This window comes from Apteryx mantelli, chromosome 5, assembly GCF_036417845.1.
Source record: "Apteryx mantelli isolate bAptMan1 chromosome 5, bAptMan1.hap1, whole genome shotgun sequence".
NCBI lineage: Eukaryota > Metazoa > Chordata > Aves > Apterygiformes > Apterygidae > Apteryx > Apteryx mantelli.
In genome coordinates, this window is record NC_089982.1 from 74189095 (window position 1) to 74204277 (window position 15183).

The 15183-nt window shown below is 38.5% G+C and overlaps 1 protein-coding gene across 3 annotated transcripts in view; it reads right to left on the reverse strand.

Moving 5' to 3' along the window:
* PPP2R2C (protein phosphatase 2 regulatory subunit Bgamma) overlaps nt 1-15183 on the reverse strand; it is a 203586-nt gene that overhangs the window by 51717 nt on the left and 136686 nt on the right. For all 3 annotated transcript variants that reach the window (XM_067297182.1, XM_013960045.2, XM_013960046.2), the window contains 4 exons: nt 9683-9780; nt 8897-9062; nt 4528-4640; nt 2720-2897 (listed from right to left, as the gene is read on the reverse strand). In XM_067297182.1, the coding sequence (XP_067153283.1) occupies nt 2720-2897; nt 4528-4640; nt 8897-9062; nt 9683-9780 (555 nt within the window). The remainder of the gene's footprint in view (nt 1-2719; nt 2898-4527; nt 4641-8896; nt 9063-9682; nt 9781-15183) is intronic.

Consider the following 15183-nt stretch of genomic DNA (forward strand, 5'->3'; position numbering starts at 1 on the left):
GTGGATACAATCCACTGGACTACACCCTTGAATATGTACTGGTACCCAGCCACAAAAGTCAATCTGCTGCCAACGTGGCCTGTGTAGCCAGAACTGTTTGTCTCCTAATAGTGAGCATTCATTTACCTAATGTTCTCTCCTATCACTGCCTAAACTCTCGCATCACAAACCTGCCAGGTGTTCATTCAAGCCCACCCAAAAACAGCAGTAATATCTGTATCTGAATCCAGGATACAAATGCAGGTATCCCAAAGTTATCCAGGTAAGTATCCTAAAGCCTCTATCCCAGATACAGGAATTGTTTCCTATCCTAACACTCAGAAACATACTCTTCGTTTCCCCTTCTTCAGCAATCTTAGAAAATACCCGGAAATTGAGCATTCTACTATACATGAACTGGGTAGTGTATTAAGAGTTAAAACAATGATTCAATCACAAACTCTCAAAACATTTTATCAGTAAATATTACACAAAGGGAATGTGCTGATGCTTAAACACAGTTCACGGTTGTGACTGAATACAACAGTTAAACATACAGGAGTAGAAGCAATAACATCCTGAACAGAGCTATTCAATCCCAAATATCTGTGCTGTCCATGCTGTTCCATCAGGTATATGGTAGCAGTTACGATCATAAGAGAAAGTCTGTTTTTCAGCTCTTTCCTAGTATTTTGCTAGAATTTGAAACATCTTTGGAAGCCAAGCACTTCTGAAGACTACATACAAGAGTTTTCATAAAAAGGTCAAATAAAATAAAACAGTTAGCCACAGCTATGAAATGTATGGTTTTCATAAGCAGTTTCTTTAAACCTTCCAACTCAATTTCCTCATCTGTAAATTAGGGGACAAATAAATTTATCTACCAATCTTTTAATCTCTTGTAAGGACTGGTTGATCAATGTGTATAAAGGTTTTGAAGATAAAAGGCTCAACATGAACATGAACAATTATTCTTCACTGCTATATTCACAGTACTTATGCTTTGATTATTTCAATATTTCCATAGTAAGCCTTTTATTTTCAAGAATTTACACATATTTGGGGTTTAAAAATTCATTTGGGGCTGCAATTTCTTTCAGTCAGTAAGCTCTTAGCATGGGAAATCACTTAATAAAAATTCATATCGTACTCATGAAATGTAATAAATATATATTTGTTTTTTAAAAAGTTGTCAGAGATGTTTCTCTTGGCAATCCATATTTTTTAAAACAGCTTTTCACATAACAAAAAGGATCGCCAAAAGCAAAGACTCATCTTACATAAGTACCTGGAACCTGGTCTGGTTATCATACGCAGACATACAGAGATTCCCATGCTTGGTCTAACTCACTGCTTTGCTGTTTTGGTTAGAGAAGAAAAATATATTGCAGGCATCTACAGAAGCATCCAGAACAGGCACAAGACTAAAGGATGAAGCTACAGAGAGAAGGATTCTTTCAGCAGCCACGCTACTGCTGCTGCCGCATACAGGTGTGCTGGCAAACAATTTTCCCATTCTGTTCTCTCATACTAAAGGACGGTAGTACTGTTGCTTGAATATTAAAGGCAGGCATAGCTACACTCTAAGGGATGAAAACTTATATATATTTGGGACCACTTAGAAATTGGTCCCCAAAACAATCTTATTAAACAGAGCACAATTTAACATGCTTAATCTAGACAGGTGGAAGACAGAAAAAGAGTATGAGTTTGGAAACTAATTGAGATATTCCCTACAATCCCCATGTAGAAGCACCTCCATTCAATACCGCAAACGTAGTTCAGTTGGTTTTATTTTTTAAGGACATTAAGACTTATTTGACTTAATGAAAGTTCTTCCTGTGATTTTAACATAGTGTGAATCAAGCTCCATAGATGATTTGTGATTGGGGAGGAGGGGGAAGACCATCAGGAACAGGGGAAAAAACAAGCTTCCCTTCACTTTTGTGCTTTCTTTTAGAAATTTGCACTCAGTAGGTCAACAACTTCACTTTGATGTCTAACACTCCCTCATACAAATCCACAGAGAAATCACCAAAGAAATGCAGTATTCTGAGCTGGTCCCATGAAATAACCTACTTCTCTTCTTACTGGTCCCTTTTTGTTCTGCAAACACAGAGAATCACTTTTCTTGGCTCCATTTTCTTTTGCTCCTCTTCCAAGCCATCCTGTTGCTGTGCGGAGGGCAGCATCGCAGATGACTGCAATGATCCCACAACACAGCTTTCAGGAGAGTACCAGCACTTGATATAGAAATGACTGCATTAATTGCAAACACAACAACTTGCATGAAGCAGCTGAGCCTATAACCCAAACTGTGCCCAGCTCAGACATTAGGGTTCTGGGAAGCAGGATGATGGAGAACAGGGGGCACAGGCAGGGTAAGGACTGATCTTTCAGAAAAAAAGTGTGGAGAAATTAAAGTATGAAATGTTTTCAGGAAATAAGAATATAGAGAGAATATAGTCATGTGGATAGTTACCATTCCATTGGCATCAGTTTCCTGGTTATTTGCAGTTAACCAACTCTGAGATTTGTATTTTTCACACAAATTCCCTGCTTTTTATTAGCTCTTAGCTGTCTTTTATGATGTCTGAGCATTTTCTGTTATATGCACGGCAGAGATTCTGATGAGTGTAAGGTATATATTTAAAATCTCCAAAAAAAAATTAATCTTAAAGGCCCTCTTAAACTTCACCAATACTAACAACACGAATCAAGGAATCACAATAAAGGATACTGAAGCTCCTGTCTGTGATTGCTAAATGCCAGAGGTTAATCCTGAGATCATCCGCTGACATGTATGTCTCACAGTCACTGTTGACAGATATTGAGTTGACATGATAGGTGTGACCATTAGCGAAGATTCTCCGGGGAGTTACTTCTACCATCAAATCCATAGGTTTCAATACAGGCACCTGCAAAAAAACAAAACACAAACCAGGAGAGTAAGAATTTCAGATAAATTTTTGCTGGCATGATAAGAGCCTGGACGAGAGCAAGCATTCAAAGACGGTGACATTATAGAACTTCCCAGCAGTGCATGCAAATTGAATTTCTCCATGGATGAGTAGCTGGGCAAGGCCATCCCTGCCAAGAGAGAAGGCACAGACAGAAAGAGCCATGGAGGGCCAGGCAGTGTGATGGAAAGTCTGGACTGTCAGAAGGGACACACTGGTGGCTGCCACAGAATGAGCCAGTCCCACAGCAGGAGTTATTGTCCCACATATGCAGGAGGTTCTGGCACTGGCAAGCAGACGGTGAAGTCCTAGTATTTTGGTGTCCCTGAAGAGTTGTTGCCTATTGTAAATCACTGACAGTATTTATTTTGCTACCTGATGTATGTGTCTCAAAAAAGTAGCAAAAAGGGTGCAACTTCCCCAAAAATGAATTCTTAAAAACAAAGCCAATATGGGCAATGACATACTGTACATATGCACGTACTTCTAAAAAGAATAAACCACAGACTATCACTGACCATTGTGCTCTCATTATTTCCCTGTCACTTCAATGTCACGCCTCAATAACTAGACCCTGTCAATTTATTCCCTCTTGGTAAAGCATTAAATACAGTAAGGCTGTGGTTCATGATTAGGGCTATTCAATGTAGCTGAACATGCACTGAAAACAATCTATCATACATCACTTCACAAGATAGTTTATAAAGGAACACAGATAAGTTGCTTGGAGATTAGCCTGCCACTAAAGGAACAAAAGAATGGCCTATCAATTAAAAAAACAATGGTTTGCTCAGTCTTTGAATTCTCAAGCTATAAGCTATCCCAAATGGTTTTGATTGCCTAATCATATGTAACAGATCAGGAGTTCATTCATGTGTTCCTCTTCATATAGAGTTTTTTCACAACATACAGTATTGGCTTGTTTTGGAGATGGGGGTTCTTTGTTTGTTTTTTAAACAATGAAGAAATACTAGCAGCATACAACACTGCCTTCCAGTTCTTACCTTTAGCCATCTCCTTTGCCAAAACACCAGAAGTGAATTCAGCCATTAAAGTCTGAGAGCAAAAATCTATTACAATATCATACATGCTCTTATGAGCTCCATGACTGCATCTCCTCAGCTGTGCAGACACTAGCATTCACTGCAGCACGGTCTACTGAAAATTTTTTTATATTACTGCAATAAAGATGAGACTGAAATTTGGTGTATTGTCTTTAACTCAGTTGCCCTGAATGAGGCAAGAACACTGTTTAAAATTAATTTTTGCGTAGACAGTTTCCAGCACACTAAGTTAAAGAATCCTGTGCGAAAGCATGCTAAGTCATGCTTGAGAGAATTTTATCAGGAAGAATAAAACTGATGATAAACTCTCTCAACGTTTTTGTGTTGGCCATTATATGATAAAGCATTTGTGACTTGGAAAATGTGCGATGGATTCAAGACTGTATCAGGCAACTAAAACTCCAATAAGGATAATCATTTGCTTAACATTAGGTACATATTCAAATCTTTAATTGAGTCAGTGCGATGATCTGCTTCTTTGTACAGGAAAAAAAAATGTATTTTGAACAAAGACAGCAGCTTACCTGTAGTGATGTTACTGTAGAAAGATCTTTAAGTTTTCCTTCTTCATCTTTTAAGTTGTACCCCTCTGGTCTCTTATCTCTTTCAGTAATTTTCCATAACTTGATAGTTTTATCTTTATAAGAAAACAGTTTTCTGTTAGCATAGGAATTCTGAACTCAGTGATTCACATTTCACAAAATAATTATTCCCTAAAGAAGTTTTTGCATCTTGGCTTAGCCAAGTCCTATGTTGAAGCAGTCTGGGTCTCTTAATTTTGCAGGTCCAAACAATGTTCCCAACTGAAAAGATACTCACGAAGCACATCCCATACCTTCAAAGCGAGTCAGAGGTTCCTGGCAGCTGGCAGACTGCATGCAGCACATGCTCTCATACCAAACTCAGCAGTTTGCAGGTGGAACAGACCAAAAATGCTAAATGATCACTGCGTGAAGCTCAGGCTTCACAATTTGACTTTGTAGGGAAATAATCTTGCTATTAAAGCCAGTTTTCTCATAAACAGCACAAGAAAAGCATGGAGTAGACAGAGAGACCAATGATAGCTGGCCTATTGCAGGAATAGGCAGTGCTTTTAAGTGTAACATCACAAGCTCCAGCGAAGGGAAGACTGAGTGAAAAAAGAAGCATTTCTCCCTCCTAAGAAGGGAAATCATCAGGAAAAGAAACTGAAAGGAATGTGTGGTAAGGGTAGGAGAGAGAAGTGGGGAGAAAAATATCCCAATCATATAGGGAATGGAATTAAATCTAAACTCTTTCCTTTTTCATTACGGATGAAGCATGTGTATGATAGAATAATGATGCCTCTAGTACAGTAAAGAGCCCATGAAGCCTACAAATAGGCATTTTAAACATTTTAGATGGGGTTTCTCCTCTTTTCTATAGTAGTTAAAGCCACAGATTTCCCTGACACTGTGGGCTACTCCCACTCTGGTCATGCACCCAATCTGCCAACATTAACATTCCCTAGGCAGAAAAACCAATGTCAGCTGAAAAAAGGTCAATTCCCTGAAAAAAAAAACCCAAACCCTCTCTCCAAGCTTCTAGCAGTTGTTTTACTCATGTGTTCACGGAGCAGCCAATGTCCTTCCAAAGCCTCCGCACTTTAGCTGCCACCAGAGCCTTCACTAATCTCAGCTCCTGCATCATCTCTTGTTCTCTCCCCCTCCCTTTCTTCACCTCTCCTTCCCCAAAGCACATAGTGGAGCAAAATTCTTCCCCAGCGTGTGTCATCCAAGTACTTCTTTTCAAATGCTAGTACAAATTATTTTAAAGGCAGGATGTAGGAATCATAGGAAACAAATCACTTTTCATTTCCATAGCAACTTTAATTTGGACCTTCTTTTGTCTTAAAATGAATAAATCCACTAATCCCAATGTTTTTACTATTATGCATCTCCTAAAGATTTTGCTTTGCTAATCCTCAAGCAACAAAAATCCTACAGTTGACCAGTCTGCAGAACTAGAGGATATTCCAATCTGCAACCGAGAAACTCCACTTAAATATCCAATACATTTCATTTGTATCAATCACATTCATTAATTAATTACTAAAAATACATTCAGGTCATGTCACGCACATGAGACTTTGATTAGTGTAAATAGTGCATTCCTGCTCATCTATTGTAAGATTTGTCAATATCCTAAATTAATCCTAAAACACATGATCAGAAAGAGTGAAGAGCATATTTTCCATTGTTAGACTTGACTGCTATTGATAAACCTATCCCTTTCTTGAGGGAAAACTCTTATTTATTAGTGTATCGCACCTATTGGTTTTCTTCTCCTTCATTTGCCTTCCAGACTTTAAAAACTCCTGAGAAACTCTAAGCACGATTATGTTCTGCAAAGTATAGAAATGTCTTTGTGAGGTTCAGTATTCATTCAGTCTCAAGGGTGTTGTGAAGTTTAAATTAATTACTGTCTGGTAAGTAGTCTCAAACGCTCAGATGAAAGGATCTGTATGGGCCAAATTCTGATCTATCCCATGTAGCTCACGTTGGAAATTTTCCCCAATATATCTGGTGCAAAGGATACCAATGAATCACAATAATTTATTATCATACAACAAAATTAGTTCACTTTACAAGGCAAACCAGGAATTTGCTAACTGTAAGCACTGCAAATCTACAGCGGGATTTGAAAGCCCCTTTGGTCTCCTTCTGCACCCATTAATTAAGATGTTGCAATCAGAGCTTAGCTGATTAACTTGATGGTAACGTGTGAACTGGAAAGGAATTAAGACCTGCTCTGGTAGTGAGGAGACCTGCGCAGGAACGGCCTCAGACAAAGGTCTTCCTTAAAGGGAAACAGATTTGGGCAGGTGCAGACCAGTCGACTCTCACATATTGTGGGTGAAATTTAGATGGACTCTCCCCTCATGCTCCCTAACACACAGATGCTTTTTCCAGCCAACTCAGTAGGCAATATCCATTCGTATCTGGGGAAAGACCATGGTGCGTAGGAGAAGTTTTACAGAATAATAGGATGCTGTTTATCCATTCTCATTTTTCTGACCAAAATTGTGCTTTGGATCCTAATCTACTGCATGGCAAGATCTCAAAAATTCCATTAAAATACCAGGCTCAGAAATAAGTATAACTAGTAGTCAAGGAGTTTCTACAACCTGACCGATGTGAGCGTGTGTAGCTGTTAGTGCACCGATCCTCTACAAAGTAGCAAAATACTATCATCCCCACTTTATAAATGTGGAATTGATGTACACTGTAAATGACTTCTCACAGGAAATCCCTGAGAGTAAGGAATTCAGCATAGGCCTTCTGTATCCTAAAATTAAAACTATCTTCAAGAGTATACCATGAGATTAATCTCCAGATTTTAACCCTGCTGTGCCAGGAAGTCTGGAATTCTCCTGGACACAAAAAACGTTCCGAAGCCCAAAGCCAACAGCCACCAGCAATGTCAGTGGCACCACTTCCACTCTCCTCCCCGGAAAACGTCTGCCTGGATGCTCCAGAATTAGGAAGGAGGGAAAACAGGGGGTAAAGCATTTCGCCAGATCCTAGGCTGGCTCAATGTTAGCTGAAACTGGATTAACCCATAGCAACACTGAGACTGATTACTTCAAGGTATCCTCCCTTCTCCCCTCCCATATTAACATTAAGCAGAAAAGTGAGGTCTATTAGGGCAGCTGTAAATGCAGCATATCTGAGGACTGGGGTATATTGCTCAGTGATTCCAAAAACAAATTTTAAAATGAAAAGGGAGAGGTTTACCTTTTTAAATCTGCTTTTGTATCATGCTCTTGGAAGAAGCAGTTCTTAGATAAAAGTTACTTGATGTAGGAGGGATATTTGGAACTAGGGAGAATTGCAGAAGTAAACTTGCAAACTTAATTAGCTGATGAATCATTAAACTAGCACAGATTACAGCTAACTATAACAGATATGTTTCATTCCAACTACTGTGACACTACCCCCCAAAAAATCAAAAGACAACTTTAAGGAAAACAGATTATGAAACATAAAATAATAAACTGCTATCTACTGTGGATTAATGTGGGTATTATTTATTGCTGTAAAGTTTAAATAGAGATAATTGCTTTGCTCTAAAATGTTAATTCCCAAAGATGAGATTACATTACTTTTCTATCAGTGATTCCAAAACTTCCCCAATTTTTACAAAAGAAATTCTTTTTTGACTACAATGGGATGTAAGAATTAAACTGGATATTTTTGTCTTATGCATCTTCAGCGGTAATAAAGGCTGTGGGTGTCCAAGTATTTCCTAAATGATACCTGCACGTCTTAGGATCTATTCAGTTTCTTCCCACTATGTCACATCTGCATATCCCTTGTTAGCTATGATATTGCATTTTTTTTTAATCAATAAGTCTTAAGCATGTTGGAAAGATGAATCAGTGTCAATATCCTAATATTATTCCTACTGCCTTCCTTGTATAAGACTTGTGTAACTCTTCAGAACTTAAATAAACCATTCTGATGATAATGAATGAAAAGAAAAATTCACCTCTCTCACCTACATTCATTTACGTATCTATAAAGGATAAAAATTATGACAAACAGCAGACAAAATGCTAAATACCTAATGAAACGCCACTGCTCAGTAAGGTGATGCCATTTTCACAGTTACTTTCAGGATAGCACTGCACAATAGCAGCAAGGGATAGCTCTCTAAATGTCTATGGAGAGTCAATAGGAAAAAGGCTATAGCTATGAATAAAATATATAAATAACAGATATCAGAGTCAACATGACAGCCTCAGTAAACTCTGATGAAGGAAATTACTGAAAAAATTTTAAAAATGAACCTGGAATTTATGTGCATATAGTCAGCACTAAAATGCACAAGAGCAAAATGCTGATACATCCTATATAGTCTCTTCTGTCTTACCATTTGTGGATAAAAGTGAGTGGGCTGCATTTTGCTGTGGTAACCACTTGATCTTGTTTATTTTTTCCTCTATCTCCAAGCTCTTCAAATAATCAAATTCAGGTTCATGGCTCTGGAAAGTGCTGTAAACATTGTACTCCCCCTGACTGTAAGGCTCATTTTTACTCTGTGGAAAATAAGAAAACAAAAACATGTGTTTTATGATGGTAATATATTATCTCCAGCTCTTGGGCAAGATAAGCAGCATTATAAACACAGAAATATTGAAAGTGTAATTTAATTTCTGGTTTAAAGCATGATATTGACAGATTTGTTTTTACAGAAATGAAATTTCCTGTAAGTATTGAAGCAACATTTAATAACAGACAGAATTTTTAAAGAAATGTTGATTATTCAGTAAAGCTTTGTACAAAAGATACTGCAGATGGACTGAATCTAAGAGTGAAGCAGAAAAGGTATCACAGCAGAGGCACTGTTTTAAATGGAATGGTTCCATCAAACAAGCAAAAGCTATCAATAAAAACATATAAATAAAGCAAAAACAATCTTCTTATTTCTTAGCTTAATATTTTGGAACTTTGAAGCATTTTTGTTTGGGACAGGAAGAAGAGCAAACTTCTGAATAAAAGACTCTTACCCTCTTTCACTTCCTTTCCAAAGAGGTGACATTCAGTATTTATTAAATCTTGAGAATATAAACAAGTGTGTTGGTTAGATCCAAATAAAGTATTAAAAAGAAAAATAGGCTGTAGCAAGCTATTGGGACTGCAATGGTAACTCACATACCTCAGGTTCCCTTTGGAATATAACAACCCGACCCCCCTTGTCACCAGTAGCCAGCAGCTCTCCAGTGTGGTTGAACTCGACTGTAGAAATAATATCAGCTGGAGGGAAAAAGTGAGAAAAAGGCAAATTTTAGACTGCTGCTATAAGACAAAGTCATCAGAAACATCAGGCACTGCACAAAAATGCAGCAAAAGAGGGATTTGGAGGAATACAAATGAATTCAGTAGCAAGTCACTTATGCAAACGGGCCGCATGCCATTAGAATCCGAGGTTGCTACACAATGAAACAAGTGCAGACATAAAAAGGCAGATTTGTGTTTCCAGCCCGTCTGTAGCTTGGGAGTGGAGGAGATCTCTGGAGAGGTTATGCTTCAGGAAGTGCAAGCTCAGACCACTACAAAGCTTTTTTCAGTACTGGAGACAGCAGACAGCATAGGCCTCCCGCTATTCCCTCTAGCAAGGACCAACACAAAGGCTCAGTCCTGTTGCGTGTATTATTTATTCTTTACCCTTTATGAGGGTTTTAATACAACCCTGAGCGCTAGATTCCTCCTATATGTGTTTGAGCCAAGAGTGCAAAAGCAAAGTACATGTGGCTTATTCTATCACAGAGGAACGACGGCAAAACCAGACCTGCTCACTGTGTAATGCTGGCAAGAGCCCCTTCAAATCAGTTTTCTGCAAATCACTTCAGCACCATAAAAGTGTGTCATCAGAATATAAAAAGATCCCGGTCTCTTCTTCTTTAATAGCCAACAATTCCTTTCCCTAAGCAATTGCATCAGCTTATACAAGAAACCTCACCAAAATCTCAGGTCAGTCCTGAGTACAAAACGTAATATATCAGAATGAGAGGGGAGAAAGAGACTATAAAGGCAAAAGAACTGGTTCTTCTGCTTTTAGGAAAATAAATGCTAGAATCATAATCCACAGTTAATCCTATACTATTAGCATAATTCAAATTAAAATGCCTAGTGCAATAGTAAATTAAGAAGCCATCATATATCCAATCACAGATAAATGCAGGGTATTACTCAGAGATTGCACGTATGAACCCGCTGTAACGATCAGTATTCAGTGATCAGAAACGTGGGCCAGATTTTCAGATGCGTCAGTAGTTAGCAGCTCCCCTTTAGGCATTAAAAGCTGTGGTTTTCAAACGTGTTCATCATCAGTTTATACCAAGAACAATGGGACTACAGTGGGCTAAGCTCTTTTGAAACCCTAGCCCCCAATGAGTTCACTAAAATTCAAAGGAATTGAAATAACAAGTGGATGTACCGTTTATTCAATACATTTTAAGAACTGAAAACATCTGTTCCTATTATTCTTTTAACATACTAGCAGTTGAGTGTCAGAAAGCTTCTATTGCCAGGAACTCTTATCATTGACACAGCTATCCAAAAGCCATATTCTTAGTGGAAGGACATAATTCATCCTTTAAAGAAGGAAAACCTTACCCTATTAATGATAAAGAGAAATGTCTTTTAATTTTTTAAGAAATCTTCACCATTAAATGCTGAATGTTTGTTCAAAAAAAATAAGAAAAAAAAGATATGCCTTTCATCATTTTTCCCCATGCACTGCATATGTAAAGGAGGAAGGGGGAATCATAAAGTGTGTATATAATTTTCTTTTTTGCTATAAATATGAATAAAATGTACAGATGCATAGACTTTGAGAGAAATGGAACATGAGGATTTACACTATTTTGGGACTGAACCTAAAGCTTTTCAAAGTTAATGGCATTTGATTTTTATGTGGACTTCCATGAACTGCATATTTTATAGGCAATATCCTGAAATATCCCTGGCATGTAAAGTTCATTTGTAATGAATGTGAATGGAAGAATATTTACTGGTTATTTTGTTCTTATCCTGCAAAAATTCTGCTGATGGTAGGTGGAGGTTCCTATTTATTAAATGATACATGCATGATTTTACTCATTTAAAGCTGTATCTTACCCAACTGTAGAGACAGAACTCCAGAAGTCTCATACCGGCAGTGTTTTTAGAATGGAGACTCTTATCTTAAGTGCGCAGTCAAACCCACATGGGGGTAGAAGAGTGGCCGTAGGGGGAAAGAATGTAATGTATATTAAGAGTGTGTGTGCATCTGTCTGTCTGTCTAATTTATATGCACTTTTCCCAAAAGTTCATAGAAGAACTAGACAAAGAGAGTTGTGTGCAAAGCGAATGAATGGCATTGGAACTTCTCTTTTATTTATGAATACACTTGCTAATGGCTTGCAATCCTTCCACAATTGCATGAAACATTCTCCAAACGGTCACAAAATAGCACAGTGCACTTTACAGAGGGCATGAGCAATGCCTAGTAAAGTCAACAGCAGCATTTTCACAGACCTCAATGGAAACTGAACTAGGATTATAATAAAACCACTCTGCATTTTGTTATTAAATTTTGTCATTGCATTTGTCACTGAAATATCGTAGATAGTTAGGTGACTACTGTTTAAACAGAAGCAGTTAAAATTTAAGTATCCATGGGCAGTGTGTAACGCAATGGTTCTGAAGTAAAATTCTCTCTTCCCCCAAAGTGTTTCTTCCAGATGCATCTCTTCTTAGTATTAGAGAAAAACTAATTCTGAGCTGGAAACTCTAACTACCATTTTTAAATTAACTTGTTCTGAAAAAGAGCAGAACCAATACTCCAACCTTACATGCTATGCAGCATGTTGGTAAAAAATTAGCCCTGAATTGGAAAATCGCTTTTATTGATCCAGTAAGTAACAGCTGAAAACAACAGCCAAAAAAATCTTATCCAACATATCTGTTCAGCAGGCGAACATTAGTCATGCTGTTTTCATAAGGATTAGCCAGCCTGGATCTTTCTAAGACAGAGGGGGCAGGAAGAGAATCAATCAGCAAAGCTTTTCATACCCTTCTGCAGAACATTCCCCTACATATTTATCAGGGCTGCAGCCACATCAGCCACTATGGTCCCATCCTGCAGATCCTTCAGCTGCAGAAGGGCCCCTGCAGCGTACAATGCCATTAACTACCAGATTTCACCCTCTTCAAAATATGCAAATGTTGCCCACTGGAGGAACCGATGAATTTGCATGTACAGTAAGCCCTGGACAAGGGATGGCAGAGATGAAAGACCCCTTCCCTCCTTGTGCTGCAGTACCCTTATCTCTGCTGGCAGTGCCAAGCTTTGCACTAACAATTAGGATCATCAGAGACAGAGATAAATTACCAATTAAGAACAATTACGGGTAACCTCAACAGCCAATGGGCAAATGTTTCCAATCAGATTGTAAATCCCAACTTTTATCCAATATTCCTACTGCATCTGTAAACTCCCCATTTTGTCTATGTAGAGACATATAAAATTTGTACTTTAAAGTTGCAAAGCTCAACATTTTCACTCAATTAAAAAACATAAGTTAGACTATCAAAATACAGGTGTTGATTAAGAAAAGCAAACCAAAAATCTTCAAATGATGAAAATACTCCAGAGCAGTATACACCTGTGCATCTGCTCCACATCCTGCAACAGCAAAATTGCTCCAACAGGTACTACACATTACAGCATTCTTCCTCTAGACTAATTTTACACATTTACATATTCACCCTGGGAGATTATTCTGCAGCCTAAACCAACAGGAAGCTTCTCCTGATCCAGTCTGAAGTACTTCATCTGATGACTCTTAGTCAACTCTGCCCTTTCGTACCTTGTTAACTAATTCCTCTGCAGCTTCACCACTTACGCTCTTTAAATGTGTTCAGTGGCTATGCTGTACTCAACAGCTGCTGCTCAGCTATATATAGTCAGCTTTTCTAATAGCTCTAAGTATATCAGTGTACGTCTATGCACACCAAGATATCTCTAGCTGTTTGCACAGCTCTTCCCTCAACTTCATTAGCACTGGTTCAGCATGGGTGCAGGCGAAATGAATTCCCCAGCAGCCAGCCCTCAGACTCACTGCGGGGTGGGATGAAACAAAGGTTGGCACATTAAAAGGCCAAATTATTTTGGTCTTTAATTCACACCATCACACATTATTTGATGTCACTTTCTGGTCTCTTACAGCTTTATTTTACAGGCTTTTTAATAGCTCATTCCTAGGACTTAAGCATAATAAAATACAGACAGGTCCAAATACCTTTATAATAATTAGAAAATTCCTGATCTATATAATGAATCTTTGTAACTAGCTATTTTTGACTCTAGCATAATTGCATACCATTTTCCATCTAGTATGCATTCAGTGAGCCTGAACAGACTTACTCATCTTTACATAATCTTTTGGTCAGAAACCTCAAGCAACTCTATGCAAAGCTCAAGTATAGTTTTCTGCATAGGTTACTTTCAGTAATAATTTCTACCTTTCTGGGCCCTTTCATTTGAAGGCACTGAAATATTTTCCAAATATTAATCTTGTTTCAGAAGATCAGGCAAGCAATGAAAACTTCAGAACTATTTCACCCACCAGTAGAATATAAATTCGAGTGACGGGAACAGGTCAGAACCTCCCCTTGCTATTGGATCCTCTACCATCAGCACCACAGCACTGCGCCAGCCTGAGCTGACTGCCTCACCAGCTAGGCTGGGGTTTTGCTGCATGTGTTCCCAGTGGCTAGAAGGCAATCTTGTAGTCTACATTATTTCAACCAAGTTCTGACCTGGCCTAACCTTGGCTTGTGAAATCCAATAAAATCACAGCACAGTCTGGCATGACTGCAAGCAATGTTCAGTCATACTAATACAAAAATCCCTGAGGAGCATAATGTGGAAGAAACAATAAAGAAGCTTGCAATGCAGACACACAGAAAACAAAAGGACAAATGATAGATAAAAGACAGAGTGTTAGAGTATGTTGTACAAAGGGAAGGCCATTACAGCGAGCCGTTTTGTCAGAATTTAATTTAGACTTGGTCAAAAAAAGGAGAAAGAAAAAAATTGGATAGAAAGAGCCCGTTACCCTTTTTTTAAGCTAAAGCTTCAAAGGTTTCTTCCAGCCACCAGAAAGCAATATATGCAAAGGTATGAGGGTCAGGTGGATCTTTCTTCTTCTTCTACAATAAGCTGGCCTAGACATCTTTGACAATAGCAGAATTTCCAACTTGAAGCTGCCCCCTCAGTAACATGAACTCATTCTGGTTCACAGCAGTGTTATTTGCAGTCTTGGATCCAAGGAGGGCATGGCATCAGAAAACAACCATCAAATGGAAGTAAACGCAATGAAAAATCCCACACGCCACACTGTCCATGTCGGCTGTGTCAGGAACTTCACACTAAAAGCCAGCAGGCTAGAGAGCCAGCTCCACACTATTGGCACATTTTGCTTGCCTATATACAAAATACTTGATTACCTCTCCCACCCAGCAAAGCAGGGTGGGATACAAGCCAGTACACAGCTGGGTGGCCATTCGAGAAGCATGATGAAAGAGAGAATATGAGACAGCGCGAAAGAGAGAAAGAGAGCATGAGAGACAGAGTAAGGAAATGCCAGAATAGAAGATAGTAAAGTGGTC